Source organism: Impatiens glandulifera, chromosome 5 (genome assembly GCF_907164915.1).
Source record: "Impatiens glandulifera chromosome 5, dImpGla2.1, whole genome shotgun sequence".
Taxonomy (NCBI): domain Eukaryota; kingdom Viridiplantae; phylum Streptophyta; class Magnoliopsida; order Ericales; family Balsaminaceae; genus Impatiens; species Impatiens glandulifera.
The window spans coordinates 7821705-7840670 of record NC_061866.1 but is presented as its reverse complement, the minus strand read 5'-3'; the positions used below and the strand labels follow the sequence as shown (position 1 = coordinate 7840670).

Here is an 18966-nt window from a genome sequence, read left to right as displayed (position 1 = left end):
GCACCCTAACCGGTCACGATGTTGTTTTTCTTGTTGGGCTCACCTCAGCCACTATGACATGTCACGACATCCCCACCTCGACCACTCAAATCTCCGATAAGTTGTGGATCATGGTTCGAAATGAAATCGTAAATTTGGCAGACATTCGGAACCAAATTCTCAAGTCTCTCGCCCAGTTCCAAAGGCTTGAACTTGTCATGACCAATGAAAGGAGCGAGTAAATCATTTGCCAATTCAAAATCCGATTTGAGCAAGATTGGAACTTATTCGAATAAGTCGAATACGAGGAAATCATTTTGTGGTCGGTTAGTATCATGAGGGAGTTCTACAAGTGCCTCAAAACCTATGCATACACTACACAAACAAACGCAAACCGAACATGGAAAACTAACAAGGTTTGGGGCAAAAACGGGACAGTTAATGGATGCAAGCTCAATGTGGATCCTAGCCTAAAAATTTAAACGTTCGAACACTCGCTTCAAATTGAACTCCCATTGGAAATTGAAGAGGGATGTGTCAACGATTGAAAGCGAGTTGTTATCGGTCACTTCATGGGCACCCACAAGACCCCATTTCAAGCAATTAAGGCCGCCCTTTTCCGAAAATGGAGCGAAAAAGGACTAAAAAAAGGTTAAAGTCAACGACTTTGGCTATTTCTTCCTCACTTTTGGCACGGAGACCGAAGCCCAAACCATTGCCGACTTAGATTTCACCTTCATGTTCAATTTATGTTTCAAGCTCGCCAAATGGAATGAAGAAATGAACATCAATAGCAGACTGCCACTATCTAAATAAGTGTGAGTGAGACTGAGAAACATCCCACTGCACCTTTGTAATGCCAAAGCACTTGTCTATCTCATCGGACTCATTGGAAAGTCGCTTAAGCTCGATCCCGACTTTGACTCGTTTGAACGGTTCACGTTTGCCCGCATTTGTATTGAGATCGACTCAACGAGTACAAAACCAGAAAAATTTGAGCTAAGATGTCAGAGTGGAAATATGACCACCATTGAAGTCATGTACGAGCAACCGGAAAAAGAGGACGGGGAAAAGTAGTCTATGGCCACCCTCGAAAAAGAGAATGTCAAGATGGTCAAGAAATCTTATATCGTGATCCTCAAAGTAAATGAAAGGCACAACGAACACGTGAACAAGAACCAAACTGATCCCGAACCCACCGAGCCTGAAATTGAGGGCCTTTCCCACTAATTAGGTTCGAAAAGCCCAACATCGACGTAAATGATAGCGAAAGCCAAAGCATCTTGAAAACCATGAGCTTTGAAACCAAAGAAAGCCGCATCTTTGTCAAAGAAACCACCTTAAGGGAAACAACTCATATGCTCAATTCCAAACTCAAGCCCAAAGGAAAAAAGTGACAAGAGAAGCTAGCGAAGACGAAGAAGCTGAAACTCTATCCGGAAAAATATATCCCAAAAGACGTAAGGGTGACAAGAATGAAGGAAAGAAATAATAAGGGAAAAGACAAGAGAGGCGATTCTGAGAAAATATTCTCTATGGTCTTGTTTTAATTGATTAATTGCTAGTTTCATTCCTTATTAATTTTGTACTTTGATTTCATGTTTGTGTGCGTTTCTTATGTCAACTGTGAATTTCTTTTGGCTAGGATTGTGCAAATAAACGGAAATTTGATAACCCAGCCGAATCGATAGCTTACCGGTTTATTGGTTAACCGGTTCTAATGGTTCGAGTTAACCGGTTTTTTTACCAGTTAAACGGTTTGGTTATCGGTTGAACTATTTTTTTAGCGATTTAACCGGTAAACCGGTAATAATTTAATCACATATATATTTATATTAGTTATTTTTGTAAATATTAGATATATTATAAATAATATTTAATAATATATATATATATATTATTTATTTTTATATTTTAAATTATAATTTTTATAAAGTTATTTTAAAAAAATTAATTTATATCACTACTAATTTAAAAATGAAAACTTTTAAAATATATTATATTGTTATAATAATATAATATATTATAACATATTTTTAAATATATTGAAATATTATTATAATATATTATATTATAACAATAAAATAATATAATATAATATAATATATTATAACAATAATATAGTATAATATATTATAACATAGAAAAAAAAAATAAGAATAGCATAAAAATACGACACAAACAAAGATTTTGAAAAAAAATCTTTAAATAAATTTAATAATTAATTTAAAATTTTGAATTATCCGTTCACGGTTAAACCAGTTAACCGATCGGAAATTAGTAGAACAAAACCGGTAAAAATCGATTCCAATACTAGTCGGTTAACCGGTTTATAAAATAAGAGTTAAAACCGGATTTAACCGGAACCGTTTAACCAGCTAACCGGTTAACCGACCGGTTAACCGACCGGTTGAACACCTCTACTCATGACCATTGTGTGTTGACTTTGAGCAAATTATTGTAATCTCAATTTCAGCTCTTTTACTCCTTTTATCCTTTTCGGGTCTTTTTAGTTAGTGGCGTAAGCCATTTAAAAAAAATGATTGTTATAGAAACAAGTATAATAACAAGAACATCTTACAGAAATGAAATACTCAAACGAGTATTTGATATAAGTCCAAACAAAGATCTTGGTTGAATTGTAGAGAACGCCGCGAAGATTCACCGACTATAATTCTCGCTAAAATCGTTAGCGTTCGATTGTCTGATCGTTTTGTCGAAAATATGAAAATATCTTAAAATATTATATATTTATATATTTAAAATTGGAAAGGAGACAAATTGAGTAGGCATTTTTCATGTCAAAGACATCTCATCGAAAAGCATTTCAATTGAATTTGGTGACCAATGTGACTTAAACCTCACCAGGATTATCAATTATCAAAGCCTAGCCATATTTATTCACGCCTTTTTAAAATTTGCATTAAAATTTCTCTTATTATAATTCAATTAAATAATATATATGTTTTATTTTTTATTTTTTATTTTTGCTAGATTTAATATATATATATAAATAAATTTATACTGTACTAATAATATAAAATTAGTAATATAAACATGGAGTTATTTTCTTTAATCATTTTTTTCTCTCCTTACTAAACTTATTGAGAGGTTGAAAATATATTATTTCTTGGTATTTTGTTTATTGGTTTTTTTAGTATGTTTTTTTTTTCATTATTTAAATTTGAGTTGATGTTATTGTTTGTATTAATTTTATAAGTTTTATTTTATATTACTTAGTAATTAATTTCCTATGTGTTACTCCTCATTGAATTAAATGAGAATTAATTATTTATAAATAAAAAAATGTAGTATAGTTTATGTGTCTGTCTTCAAATAAACATATATTATATCAATATAAAATTGCATAAAAAGATTATATTATTGAGTAGATTATATAATGATTTTGAGTTTGTCTAATATATGGCATTGTTTTAAAACTTAAAAATTTAATTCAAATAGACATCAAATACTATTAAATATCTTTCCACTTATTTTCTCATTCAATCTATTAATTAAATATTAATATACATTTATTGAAAACAATGTAAATGGGTTGATTATCATATGCAGACTAAGCTAATCTAGTGTGAACCATTATTCTAAAGTGTTTGGGCAACTATGTTTAACAGAATAAGAATGATTATGGAAAGTCATGAATGGTAAAATACTTCCATTTTAAAACGCTTTTAATAAGAATCGAATTCCGTCATTTTTTTTTTGTCTTTTAGATAGATTTTTTCCATGGGACTAACCATTTTCGTGGAGAAACTAGTAAGTTTAGTACAATTCATTATTTCCTGAAGAGTGATGGCCCATTTCATTTACTATTTCAAACATGTTCATATGTTTCACATCCTCTAATCACCAAAATGTGTTTGTCTTTTTACATGTTGTCTATAACTTAAGCATAGCTAAGTTACTTAAAGCACCTCACTTGTAAGGATGTCGCAATATATTTGGTACGAGATATACCACTCGCTTATAAAAGTATAATCTAGAATATCTTACCATCAAGATTAACACAATATTGTACATGTTTCAATAGTTGGCATTTTTTATCTAATTTTTTTTGAATTAAAGTGAACTAGAATAACACCCAACCCAACAATCATGATTCTCAGCTTCTATTCAAAAAAGTATTTTTGATGAGAATCGAACCCATAATTGTTTGGTCTCTTAAGTCAACTTTTCCAACGAGCCACATTTGTTGGGTTCTCTTATCCAATAAATCTCTAGCACATATGTACATGTTTCAATTGAATATATGTATTTTGCATAAATTTTCCTTCCCTATCTTAACATAATTATAATTATAACCTAATTGTAATTTTTTTTTTTAAATAAGAAGTGAGTATTTGTTTTTGGTATGATATATTTGATTGAATCAGATGAAAATGTTATTTTTTTAAATAAACTTTTAGAGAAATTAGGCAAATGATTGATTTTAGTGTTTACAAAAATCAAAAAAATAAGATTGTAACAAATAAGTCAAATCCTCTAAAGATAAATGTATCAATCAAACATTCTTTTCGAGAATGAGTGATTGACGATGTTAATTTTCCTTTGTTTCAGAAGAATTATAATATTTCTAAAACAAGTTATGATAGTTTGTTGTGTTTTCTTGCCAAATTAAATCAAGTTTATTGAATTAAAACTTTATAAATAATTGAACACATAATAATTTCTTTTTTAATACCTATAAGAAGTCATCTTAGTTTAGTAGGAACCATTGTTTCCCTTTAAACACACAATAAATTAAATTATTTGATAAGAAAACTTAAATATTTAATAAATAAAAATAAAATTGATAATAGTTTAATATTTTGATTAATAAATTAATTAATAAAAAAAATGTAACTAAAATAGTTTACTTTTATTTATTTTATAAAATTTTATAACCATCATTTTAATCATATAACCTAAATAATTCCCTCTTTATTTAACTCACATATTTTATTTTTTAAATAATCCATGCAAATAAATTAACATATATCAAACTAGACTTAAGCATCGTACATAAACGTTCGTATTCGACTCGGACAAGTCGTGTTAGACTCTCAATCGTGTCGTGTTGTGTCGTGTCTAAATCTTATGTGTGTCGTATTGTGTCTTGACCCACTCAAAATATTATGATTCACAGACTCTTTCGTGTTGTGTTATTCGTGTCCACGAGTTTATTCGTGTCGTACTGACTCGTGTTTAAATTCGTATTTCGTGTTATCCCGACTAGATTTTGTTATTGTGTCAACACAATCGTGTCTTGACACTCATGTTAATTATTTATTTATATATTAAAATATATTAAATTATATTTTAGTAAAAGTTATAAAATATTATTATATTATCGAGTTAAATTATTATCATATATTTTGTTTGAATGTTTTAATAATAATTAAAATTTTAAAATAATTTAAAATTTTAAAAATAATATGTAAATTAATAAAAGTAATATGTGAGATAATTATTATGAGACTCAAATTTTTATTCATATAATTTATTTAATATTTATATTTTATTTTAATTATATATATTACATTTATAAAATTAAATAATTTATAAATTTAATGAAAATGTAAATATATTTACAGAGAGACGTGGCCATTTTGATAATGTTAATGTAAAATTGGGTAGTTTGAGAAAAAAAATGGGATAAAAAGTAGGAAAGTGGGTAAAATATATAAATATATATTATTAAAATTAAATTAAAATTATTATCATATATTTATTATTTAATGTATTAATAATAATTAAAATTATAAATAATAAAAAAATTAATAAGTAATTAATAAAATAATATATAAGAGAATTATTAATAGACTCACATTTTTATTTATATAATTTATTTTTTATTTATATTTTATTTTAATTTATATTATTAAAGTTAATATTTTATTTTAATATTATATTTTAGTGTGTTTAATTTTTATTATAAATATTACATTTATGAAATTAAATAATTTATTAATTGAATAAAAATGTAATAGGTTTAGAGAATGTTAATGTGGATAGTTTAAGTCATTTGACTAATTGTGTTTATGTCGTTTCGTGTGTATACTCGTGCTCGTGTCGTGTTTATACTTGTGTCGTGTCTATACTCGTGTCGTGTCCGTGTCGACTCGTAACCGTGTTTCGATCGTATAAACTCATAATCGTGTCGTCTCGTGTTTGTATCGTGTCAACCCAAGACCCGAGTGAGATAATATCGTATCGTGTCGTTTCGTACAAATATCGTGTTGGATCGTGTCGGTTCATATTTAGCTAATCTATTGCCCAGCTCTATATCAAACAAACAAGCTCAATAATTAGAAGTTTCTTCATTACATTTACACACTATATTATCTTCTTTATTTGTGAATCAATTCCCATAATACAAATATTGTTTTTCATCAAATTTTATCAGTTTTTAGTCTAGCTGTAAAAAGATTTGGATATACTGAACCCTGAGTTCTTGTGTTCGAACTCGAAATACTGCACGTTTCAGTGTGTTTTGGGTTATATGTTTAACCCATTAGTCGCTCAGATATTGATATCTCGATCCTTTAAGGTTTCATTTTTAAGACTTGACCTGTTCTTGGAGGATCAAGAAGCAGTCGTCATGAAGAAAAACAAGACAAAAAACAGAGTAAAATATGAATTTATTTCCTTGTTAACTGATTGATAGATATTTTGAAAGACTAATGAAGAACAAGAGATGAGCATTGACAGTTTCGACTCAGAAAGGAAGAATAAACCATGAACCAATTAGAGTTGGGCAATGAGTTAGATAAATATGAACCGACACGATTCAACACGATATTTGTACGTAACGACACGATACGATATTATCTCACTCGGGTCTTGGGTTGACACGTTACAAGCACGAAACAACACGATCACGACACGATTATGAGTTTATACGATCGTAATACGGTTACAAGTCGACATAGACACAACACGAGTATAGACACGACACAAGTATAAACACGACACAAACACGAGTATACACACGAAACAAAATAAACACAATTAGTCACATGACTTAAACTACTCACATTAACATTTTTAAACCTATTACAATTTTATTTAATTAATAAACTATTTAATTTCATAAATGTAATAATTATAATTAAAATTAAACATACTAAAATACAATATTAAAAATATTAACTTAAATAATATAAATTAAAATAAAATATAAATAAAATAAATAAATTATATGAATAGAAAGGTGAGTATATTAATAATTTTTTTAGATATTACTTTTATTAATTACTTATTAATTTTTTTAATTATTTATAATTTCAATTATTGTTAATATATTAAATAATAAATATATGATAATAATTTTAATTTTAATAATATAATAATATATATATTTATAATTGGATTAGTTGTTACCCATATTTTTCACTTTCTTTTCTATTTTTTTATTCAAACTACCCACATTTACATTAACATTATCAAATTATCATGTCTCTCCCAAATCTCATATTGATAATATATTTAATTGTTTATCATCAAATTATTTTAAAAAATTTTAAATCACTCCAAAATTTTACAAATTAATATGAAATTTTACCTAATAAAAAAAATTATAAAATAAAAAGATTAAATTAATATTAGTAATTAAATAAAAATTTAATTTATAAAATTAATATTAATTAAAAAAAATGCAAATAATGAATGGTGTAGAAATTTATTTGATCATAAAAAATCTCAAACTTCTTTTAATTATATTAAATAAAAAATTAATAATATATCAATTATAATAATTTTTTCCTAAAAAAATAATTGCAAGATTAATATTTGTATATCATTAAATTATTTTAAAAAAATCTTAAATCACTCTAAAATTTTAAAATTAATAAAACATTTTTAAAAAAAAGTTTATTTTATCATAAAAAATCTCCATTAATTTTAATTATATATAATAATAAATATCATATACCTAATTAAATAATTAGGTATAAATTCTTATATAATATTTAAAAATTATAAAATTTCACATTTACCATATTTAACTAACTTAATATATATATATATATATATATATATATATATATATATTAAATAAATTAATAACTTTATAAAACAAATTTAACTATTTTTTTCAAATAATTAATTTATGTTTTAAAACACATTTTAAATAATTGACATTCAAATTATTATTTATGAAACTATACATTAAAATTTATATTTACACGTTATACCAACCCTGAGTTTTTGTTCGAACCCGAAATACTATTTTCGGGTTATATGTTTAACTCATTAGTCGCCCGCCCGGATATTGATATTTGATCATTTAGGGGTTCCATTTTTAAGACCTGACCTGTTCTTGGATGATCAAGAAGCAGTGGTTGTCTTCCTTCTGAATAAAAAACAAGAAAAAAAACAGAGTAAAATATGAATATGTTTCCTTATTAACCTATCAAATTGACAGATATTTTGAAAGACTAATGAAGAACAAGAGGTGATATTAATAATAATGATTGAGCATGGACAGTTTCGGCTCAGAGAGGAAGAAGAAACCATGAAACTCAGGATGGACAGCGTCACCGTCGCAGGCTAAGTAGAACCACGAAACCGGAACAGGGCGCTATCCCTCCTGAGCTTTACAGATTCTTCCACACATAAAAAAGACATTAAAACTACGTCGGTGGAAAGAAATGGACCATGAAGAATGAGTGGCTGATAGGATTGGCCGACTATTATATGTTTATTTATAGCCGATCTATTTGAAAACAAAACAAAAAAAAAAAGTACCATTTCTTTTTTAATTCAAAAGAAAAATGCTACTTGTTATAACTATATTATTAAAAATAAAATAAAATAAGGTCCGTTGTGGACTGAGCGTGGCCGAAGGAGAAGACAGGGCACTTTTGATTATTTATTTAAATTGGATAAAAAAAATAACATTAAATAGTTTGATTGATAAGGTAATAAATGAAAAGTTATTATTTGAAAAATATTCAAATAAGCAACCGAACAAGGCCCTGGAGGAGGTTTGGTCAAATTGACTAAACTTTGATGAGCTTTAGATTTTGCACACCCACCCACAGATACTGTCCATTTATTATTATTATTATTTTATTAACACTACTGCCCTTCCCCAGTACAATGCTCCTCTTTTAGGTTTTTATTTTTTTATTTTTATCTCGATGCTAACAATATTTTTTTAAATATAATTTTATTGCAGGGTATTAGAAAACATGCCGCGCATAATTTATGTCCGCATCGAACAGCGTGTAAAAAATCGGTCATTGTTTTTGTTAATTTTCTGCGTTGTGTAAAAACAAAAGGAATGCAGCGCTCTTTATGCCGGACATGCCCAACTCTAACTTTATTAATTATTAAATAATATAATATACAAGCTTTATTAATTATGTAATTTTTTAATATTTAAAATAGTATCAAATAAAAATAACATTTTAATTATTCAAAGAAAAGGATCCGCTTTCAGCTGTGGTGGAAGAATGATTTGACAAAATAAATAGGTAAAGGTCTTCTGTACTAGACATACTCTTATAACCTGAGTTAAATGCTATATTTCATTCAACTTATAATCTCAATTATATGCTAATATAATAATTTAAATTAAAAAAAATTATAATAAACATATGTTTTACATTTAAATTACAATTTTTTAGAGTGTAGGTTATAATCTCACATTTAAATTGATGCGTTTTTTAATCACTTCTTTTTATTCATCAATCCTCTGTCTATTTTTTTTTTCTAATTCTTTATATAATTTTATTTAATTATGTTATATAAATTTACTATAATAACAATAAAACATAAATATAAAGTATCTTATAAAAGGAAAACCGATTTTTGAGACGAAGTTACTAATTGAAAAAATCTTTGAAAAATAACATACTAAATCATTTACTACGTTCCAAATTTCGTCAAAATGTTCATATATAAATATCCTTGACTATTTGCTACTGTGATTCTTTCAATTTTATTAATTTAAAATGAAATAATAAAATATTTTAATCAAACAAATGAATGTGAGTTAAAAAGAAATAACAAAGTAAAATTGAATAGATGTATAATTAAATAGTCCTGGAAATCAAACATTCCCTAGGGTGGTGTACGTTTGTAATATTTTTTTATGTTCGTTTCATTTTAAATCTATCTTACCATAAATCCAATTTTACAACAATTTGGAGCACAATCATGAAACAAGGTATTCAAATGGCCATATATGATGGCAATGCTGCAATAGATAACCAATTCATAGTGACAAAAAATAGCAAACAGAAATATTTTGGTCTCACAACATATATTTCTTTAAAAAAGCTAAAATAAAGACGAAACACACAACAAAACTTTAGGACACGCAAGCGAGAGCCTCGAAAAGTAACTAACAGTTTATGGTTTTCTCTGATTTCTAAACTTTCCATATTTCTTGACGACAGCATCCTCCTCAATCGTATCCCAAATCTGCAAACAAAGTTGCACAAAAATGTTAATCAAAATAAACGGTACTATGAAAGAAGCATATTACATAAATAAATGGTTAGTACACTTACTTCTAATCTTCCCTTAGAGCCTCCTATAGCCAGTTTAAACGGGCTCTCTTCCGAGAAACAAATGGAGAAAACGGCTCCCTGAAACATTTGATAGAAAAATAAGGAACCATGTTTAGGGATAATTAAGATTCTCTACAAAAACTGTCCAAAGAGGAGTTGAGAACACATACAACACCAGGGTTCTTAGATGAAACAGATGATGGTTGGTTATTTGATAAATCCCATAGTTTGACCTGCAGAAGAAGAAGTTTGATTCAGCTTAATCCCTCCAGATTATTTGCTAATATATATTTGATCGTGATAAGCTTATTAACTCCATCGCTAATCGATAGCCAGGCTTATATGATTCAACTTAATCGTGGAGATAAATAAACATTCAGGAAAGAGGGAAGTACCATTTTGTCTGTTGATCCAGTAGCAAGAAGCTGTTCATGGAGACATAGATAAAAAAAATGAGGTCAATTTACAGATTGAATAAAATCTTCAAATGAAATTACTAAGGTAAACTCGGATGTGTACATTTGGTGCCGCAGGATTGTAGGATATGGAGCAAACTGCTTTGTCGTGGGCGTGTAGAGTGAAGACTGACTTCAAATCAGAAGATGGATTAGAAGTAGCAGCTCGCAAATCGAATCCAACTACTGTACCATCTTCAAGACTGGCCTGGAATACATGACCAAAAGAATAATTTTAATTTGAGGGGCTTTCTAAAACTCGGAAAATAGATGGCTACATAGGTCTCTCTCACCCATTTGGAAACACCTGAAAATAAGGGTCTCCAAATGGAAGGTGTACTCTGAATGTCTTTTTACCCAAATAACATGATTTTCAATAACATCCATCAAACAAGGTTATTTGAAAATAACCACTTGGATATTTAAATAACATAAATTTTCATTGCTAAAAAGAACTGAATAGAGAGAAGTTACAAACCACAAAAGAGTGCTCTGTATGTGGATCCCAAGCCACAGTTTCAACATCAGATGACACTGACCATCTAAATCCGGCATGATCAGGTGTTCTTACATCTTTCTGCATAATAGATCAAACAATTTATCTTAAACCATGTTTACTAATAGAACAAGCACCCACAAAAGAAAATAGTTATAGTTTTTACCATAACTACAGAGTGATCAAAAGAACCAGTTAAAAGAACTTGTGAAGCATGATGGTTCCATGCGACGGATTGGACCTGTTAAAGAAATATTCAAATATGTAAGGAACACAAGCATATGATGAGCGAAGCGATAATATACAGAAAAAAAAACACCCTAATCGTATGAGGCATAAACTACTATCCCGCCCTATTTTGTGCAAATAGGGTCCAAATAAAGTATTTTTTTTCACTTGCTGTAAGATTGTTTTCTAGATCATCATTCAAATTTACAAAAACTATAGTGGCATTTTTGGCTTCATCTGGTATAAAGATTATTTTGGTGATAATTATACAAACTATTTTTCACATCATGGTGATTTTTGGAACAAATGCTACATTTTTTATATCATGATCATCCTAAAATGTGGTAATAAATAGGCTCATTATGACTACTAGTTCAACTTATGGTAGACTAAATATGAATTGAGTATTTATTTGTATCATCATAATCTTGTTACCTAAATATATCGGGTGATAAGTGAAACTATCAAACATAACTTAAATATATGCATACCCACCATGTATATTGATAACATGTCATTTCTATTAGAATGTCAAAGAACTCAAAAGAACAATAAGAAAAGGCTTTATACACCATGATATATTCATGATCAACCATGATACCTATTGAACATGAAAAGATGTTGTGTCGCACTACTATGGCCTCATCTGGAAACCTCATGATACATAATCGTATCTAGATGAGATTATATTTAAAAACTAAACTTAGTCAGATACAGATCCAAATTCAGAAATTTATTGGTTTGTTTCTCATATGGATCGGATATGGATACAAAAACATAACTTACAAATGTTTTCAAGTGGGTTTAAATTTGTCTCTATGGCAAACAGGCCAATTGAAAAAGTAAGAAACAAGAACTACCATCTTAGTGCAGAACATAAAGGTTTTCTCCTTAATACTTATCTGCATCATGATAATTATAAGCATTACATTCTCCTAGAAGAGGTGCTTCATGTACGATATTAATACAAGTTCTTTTATTTTGTCGCCAAGTAGAAGGTAGTGATTCAGATAATGAAAAATAGAGAAGAATTTATTGATCTTGCCTTGTCTGAATGATGATTCATCGTGGTGGTACATATTTCAGTAGCAACATCCCATATCTTTACCAGTTTGTCAGCACTAGCACTTGCAAGGAGGTTTCTATAAGAGCAGTTTAAAAGGGGAAAACAAAAGAAAAGAACATCACAAACAGGTAGATAAAAATAACCATATAACAAGACACAAAAAAGTTGGTCATATGCTGACCTGTATTCCTTATTCCAAGCAAGGCCAAGAACTGCATCAGTGTGACTGTCTTTCTTGTATTTAATAGATTTCTAAAAAAGAAAAATACAAAAACAAATCAAGAAGGTTGAAATGACATTTTTTTTCAGTGAATCCTTGAAATAAACAATGTCACTAATAAGTAAAATCAATATGAGCTTAGGGGAAATTTAAACTTCTTTGTATGAGTAATCAAACTTAACATTGCTAACATGATAACCAACAACAATGAAATGAAAAATTAAAAGATGTGTGCCCCAAGTACTAATCACGCAGACATAAAAAGGTCTGGGAATCTGATTCAGATCACTCATTTGCTGGACTTTAAAACAACTATGACATATCCAAGCACAAACTAAGCAACAGACTGGAAAGGCATAAAAATATTATATAGAGGAAGCATATGGAAACAGGCCCTATAATAAATGCTAGAAGACAATCATTGTAAAATTAAAAAAGTGTAAGTATCTTGATCTCAATCATAAAGAACAAGTAATAGTTCAGTCACTGTGCACGGGAATAACGATCTACTGACAGTACTCAAACGGTACACTATGCATCTGTAAGCAAGTTGAGATAATATAAAAAGCTATGCATGTGGAAAGCACTCATGATAAAATATAGAACGGGTTTACAATTGTGTTCGAATATTAAGAAAAAATGATAAGACAGCTTCATCCGATGTTCCTGAACATTATGATTTACAATAGCACCCAAAACTTTCATTATGCAGCAAAAATTGAGGCAACTACATCCTAAAGCTCTCCAAAAAGTAATAGTTAAATGGACTGACCTTTTTCCCCTTTTTCCCTTTTTTCTTTTTCTCAGAAATGCCACCTAATACTATTGTTGGCTGGACTTCATCCATCTAAAAGAAGTAGACAAAACAAAGAGATTTCAAATACATGATTTAAATATAACCTAAATTTGGAATAAATCTTAAATCACAAAGCCATTTTGTCTGTCTCAAAGCACCACTGTACATCAAAATGGCTCAACTAAACTGAACTTGTCTCAATTGATCCATTACATTACAATGCCATTTAACACCATCAAGGCATAATAGTCTAACATAGTTCCCCAAGAAAATTATTTTATTTTCTTAAACAAGATAAGTTGTGAATTCAATAACTATAACATAATCAATTAATGAAGGTATCATGAAATGATCAAATCGTCGCTTAAAACCCAAGCTAGGTTTTGAAATTAACATTTTAGTGGATAATGTGGAGGCTCTTTGAGGCTATCCTAAACAGACATTTGGATTCAACAAACAAAAAACAGACATCTACCAACCACTGGCAGCTGGTGGGGTTGTAGAAATGGCTGAATCCAGGCCGCGTAATTGGAGGAGTGTTTCTCTCAAGTTGAAAATGGGTTTCGGTTATTTTCATGTTAATTAGGGTTTTGGCTGAGGGCTGAATATCTGTGAATATTGTGACATGATGTAGATACACATGGACTCAAACTGACGGCATCTGCCTATAGGTCAAACATGAGAGTTTGTCAAGTCCAATTGGCTATTTGAGCCATTTTGAAGTAGAGTGGGTAATTTAACCCTTAGTGCCAAGTTGAATGAGTGATTTTAGATTTATTCCCATGAAAGTATTACTAAGATCATTTATATGATTAACATACAATATCAAGATCCCAAATTTCAATGGATGGTTCCATCGATCCAACAGCTACAAAATTTCCTGCAAGAAAAAAAAAACTTTGAGAAAGAAATAGTGTGCCCAGACATCAATATGATATAAATAATCAACTATTCAAAATCTGAATAGAAACACTAATTTCAAAACATATTTTACCATCACAGTTTGAACTTCCTCTTTCAGATGAGATAAAATAGACCATTGTTCCTAAACACTGAATTTATCTCCATATATGAGATAAAATAGACTCATTCCAAAACAGTAAAATGTAACTATATCAATAGAAACAAAGAATATAACTCATAATTTTCTGCAGAAATTTTGGTGAGTTTTGACTTATTAAACAAAGGAAAATTGTGAATCGTGATTTTCATTAGCTAGTAAAACTGCTAGTTTAGCTTTTAGTGTCAAATTAAAATAGATTCTGAGTAACATCAAACTCGGCCTGCATTACATCCTAAAAGGGAGACACTGATTGAGATCGATAAATAATAGGCAGTTATGCAACCAATACTCTACTATATCTTTAAAATAACATGGAGCATGAGAAAAAGAATACTATATTAAAAATTATGAAAATCGAGGTCTTGTTTCATGTGGATTAAGTCAAAATAAACCAACATTCCATCATCAATCTTCTTGCATCAGATCATCCACTAAAATACCCTTATTTTATTCTTTGTAACACTTGAAATTATTAAACACTATGGATAGTTGGTCATTTGACCCAAGTAACCAAAATAAGCCACGTTTTTTCAAACAAGTTTAAAAAAAAAAATTATAACAAGATAAAACCATATCAAACAAGCCCCTAGACTGACATATGCACCTATAACACTCTCCTCCATCACATTTATTTGACATTTATTCTTTTATATCTTAATACATTCAGTATGTTTTTTCCATCAAATTTCCACACCAATTAATTTTAATATCCATTTAATCTAACTCTTTTATTTCAAAATGAAGAGCATTTTGGACAATTCTACCACTTACATAGATATCCTTACAAAGCCTACATGTCATACAGGAAGTCAAATTCTATTCCATGTCAGGAGAAACAAAAATAAAATGAAAGAACACAACAAAAGACTTCGTAGAGGGATAAATATCATATAGGAATAAGAATCATAGAAAAGATCAAGCAAACAAAAACTAGTGAGATTGTTCTTATCTTTGGTCAAAATAATGGGCATGTGCCGTACCTCTTTCTCCACCCTTAATTGGACAATCCATCCATGCAGTGCAAAGGGGAAATGCAGGAATAATAATATCATGGTGAACATACATATTGGAATCTCCATCTATTTCCTCAAGTATCCATATCTGTTTGTATGAGGGTATTAGAATAAGTAGTTGCTCAGCAAAGTGATGATAATAAAGGTCATTGGATTTTTAAACATATACATACCTCTAAATGACTAACTTCATCTTCATTACGAGCACATACAATAACAACATCGTCAGGCTTTATTATTATGTCGTCCTCCTCCTCAGAATCATCATCCTGCTAAATGCCACACAAAAATAAAACAGGAAAAAGAAAAAAACATTGTCAGTCAAACAAAAGTATGACCCATTGATATGATGTATAAGAAGCTGGTGAGTGGTATGGGCATGATGAAACTTACGATGTTTTCCTTAAGATTTGGATCCATTTCATTACTAGGGTAGTATAAATTGCTAAACCCTTTGCTAAACATATCAAAACCTAAAATCAAGTAAGAAAAACAGGAACAGTGAAAAAAAGAAAATGGTTCAAGTGATAATGTTCAGCAAGTAACTTTGGCTCAACAAAATGATTTAACCTTTATGTTAGCCCATGTATTTGAAAGTACATAAAGATTCAATAAAGGTTAAATAATTTTGTGGAGCCCAAATTAGCACAAATAATTAGTTCAATAAATTCACATGCCACTATGTGTATAACACACACATAGGTATATATATATATGTAAAGAGAGAAAGATAACCAGCATCATCATCATCCTCATCATCATAATGTTCCATATCTAGTTCCTCCAAGCCATCGGCTATGCTCCGAATATCACTGTCGATTGTCTTTGATGGTTTTCCTAGAGCCTCTGCTGCCGCTTTGGCTTGTGCAACTTCATCAGCTTGCTTTGAGGAATCATCATCCATATCCGCATCATCCATATCCGCATCATCCTCACCATCAATTTCCCTGCAAGAAAACATAAAAAGGAAATGAGAATAAAAGGGAAAATGATCTTAAAGTGAGCACAAGCAGGTCAGGAACAATATAGGATAACACAAATTCAGAACTGAAAAATAATGTACTACTATGACTCTCTTTTGCCTCCTTCCACATTCAAAATTTTCCAAAACCGAACAGGATTTTTCAGTAATCTCGTATAGACATGCCTCCTCCATTTGCAGGTAAAATATGCAGCATAATATGAAGGAAGAAATTGAATAAAGTAAAATGTATAATCTATACCTTTCATTAAGAGCATGGAGTTTCAAGATCTCTTCAATTTCCTCCTTTGAAGGAGGTTCTGCTGTGACTGGGACAGTCTTTGAGACCCCTTTCGGAACCCAAGAAATTGACGATATCATGCTTCAAAGTAGGATCCTGGCGATAGAAAAAGAAAATTCATTACAATATGCCTATGGAGGAAATCAGTTAAGAGAATCATCCAATGAAACCAGAACATTGTAGGAGTTTATACTATTAAGAGAAGTGTCAAATTACGGTGTGGAAATGTCCAAATATTCTATCAGCGACTAAGGAGTTTAGGGCAGCTGAAGTAGTCTCTAATAATGGTGACTTGTGCAAAAGCATAGGGTTTTGCAGACTTTAGGTATAGTATTGGAGGGAGATGAACAAAAGCTTAGGATAGCCCCTATAAGTGTTATAATATCTTTAAATTTCACCCCTGTATTAAAAATGCTCCATTTAAAAAACTTTTGTATATGCAAAACATAAATATATTTATAATTGGCCAAATTGGGAGTCAATTTGGATTCTGGACCTCTTCTTTCAAGCCTCAGAATTTGGGGCTCTTGTTGTTAAGGTTATACAAAATGAAAATTTTCCCTATCAAACGTCTGTATAAAAATTTAATACGCAATATTTATAAATAAATTTCAAGTCATTGATGTTCAGTGTTTATTTGACTAGGACATTCACTGGTCTTCGACTCTCCAATCGTCAAACTACTAATTGACCGATAATAAGTAGCCCCAAATTGGAAATTCGTCCTTTTATAATAATCTGTATTTCAAACTCTCTTTTTTTAATCAAAAAGTATTTCTAAGTGGAACTAAATACTACTGGGCAGTGGCTACAAATAAATATTTGATTTTTTGTTGGTTTTTAAGAAAGAGGATATCTGGTACAATAAGATTTGAGGAGATTTCAGGTTCAATAGAAAAGGATATAACAGAAAAAAAATTACTTTCAATTCTCACTAAAAACACTCTGATTTAAAATGCATTCCCATGCAAATAAAAAAAAATAATTTGATTGAGCTACATATTTTGTAGAATGAGACTTGGAGCTAGCAGATTTATATTTTAATTTAGAAAGTCAGCACAACCCACTTCAAAACTTAAGGAGTTCTTGGTGGAAATCGAGTCGGATCTCAAGAAATTTGATCTATTAGATAAGACTTTTGACAATTATGCAGATTTATTTTATCAAATTGATAAATATCATTTGATCAAATTAAAATCTGTTTCCTTGAATCTAAACTGATAAAGAGAGAATCATAATAGGTACTTTGCCTTGGCCAATTTTGGAAATGGATAGAGACCTCTCAAAAATTCTTTGGATTTCCTGAAGCCTTTGGATTAGGAAGATTGAATTTTTCTAATCAATAATACAACATTGGGAAATAAAGCAATTATACTTATCATTATACATAATTAAACATATCATTATCAATAACTAAACAATTAAACAAGACTCAAGGTACAATCAAATTTAAACCTAAAGGCATTCTTACACTAATTTCAAATTTGTAAAGTAGGTAAACTAACTAACCTGGGCTGGGCGGCGACAGGGAAGGGAGCGCCGGAGTAAGTGAATGGTGGCCGGAGCGGGTGGCCGGAGCAGGTGGACGGTGGCCGTGCGCCGCTTAACAGAGAGGGAAGAAGGAAGGGGGTAGCCGCTGTAAGAGAGAGAGAGGTTTAAGAGGGTTTTGAAGTTGAAATTGGGCTTTGGGAGATGGGCTTTTAATTAGTTATTAGGGCCTTAAATCATGTTTTTATTATTATAAAAAATAAATAAATATGAGAAGAAATATGTATATAAAATAAGAAAATAATTTATATTGTTTTTATTGTTAAAGTTGGTTAGACTCCATAATTTTTTAGTTAGTTAGACCCAAATTTATTTAATACAAA

The 18966-nt window shown here is 29.7% G+C and overlaps 1 protein-coding gene across 2 annotated transcripts; it reads right to left on the bottom strand.

The window, feature by feature from the left end:
* Window positions 1-10152: 10152 nt before the first annotated feature.
* Window positions 10153-18756, bottom strand: LOC124939131 (uncharacterized WD repeat-containing protein C17D11.16-like). Of its 2 annotated transcripts, none has more exons than XM_047479641.1 (17): window positions 18605-18756; window positions 17057-17191; window positions 16569-16780; window positions 16227-16306; window positions 16007-16105; window positions 15801-15921; window positions 14579-14637; window positions 13734-13808; window positions 12923-12993; window positions 12721-12817; window positions 11614-11688; window positions 11430-11528; window positions 11016-11159; window positions 10892-10921; window positions 10667-10729; window positions 10497-10574; window positions 10153-10407 (listed from the first exon to the last, which is right to left on the bottom strand). In XM_047479641.1, exons 2-17 carry the CDS (start codon window positions 17173-17175, stop codon window positions 10336-10338), a joined length of 1494 nt encoding a protein of 497 aa, XP_047335597.1. In that variant the 5' UTR covers window positions 17176-17191; window positions 18605-18756; the 3' UTR covers window positions 10153-10335. The 2 variants fall into 2 exon arrangements, with proteins under 2 accessions (XP_047335597.1, XP_047335598.1); XM_047479642.1 differs by having other exon boundaries at window positions 16007-16102.
* Between the last annotated feature and the right edge of the window lie 210 nt (window positions 18757-18966).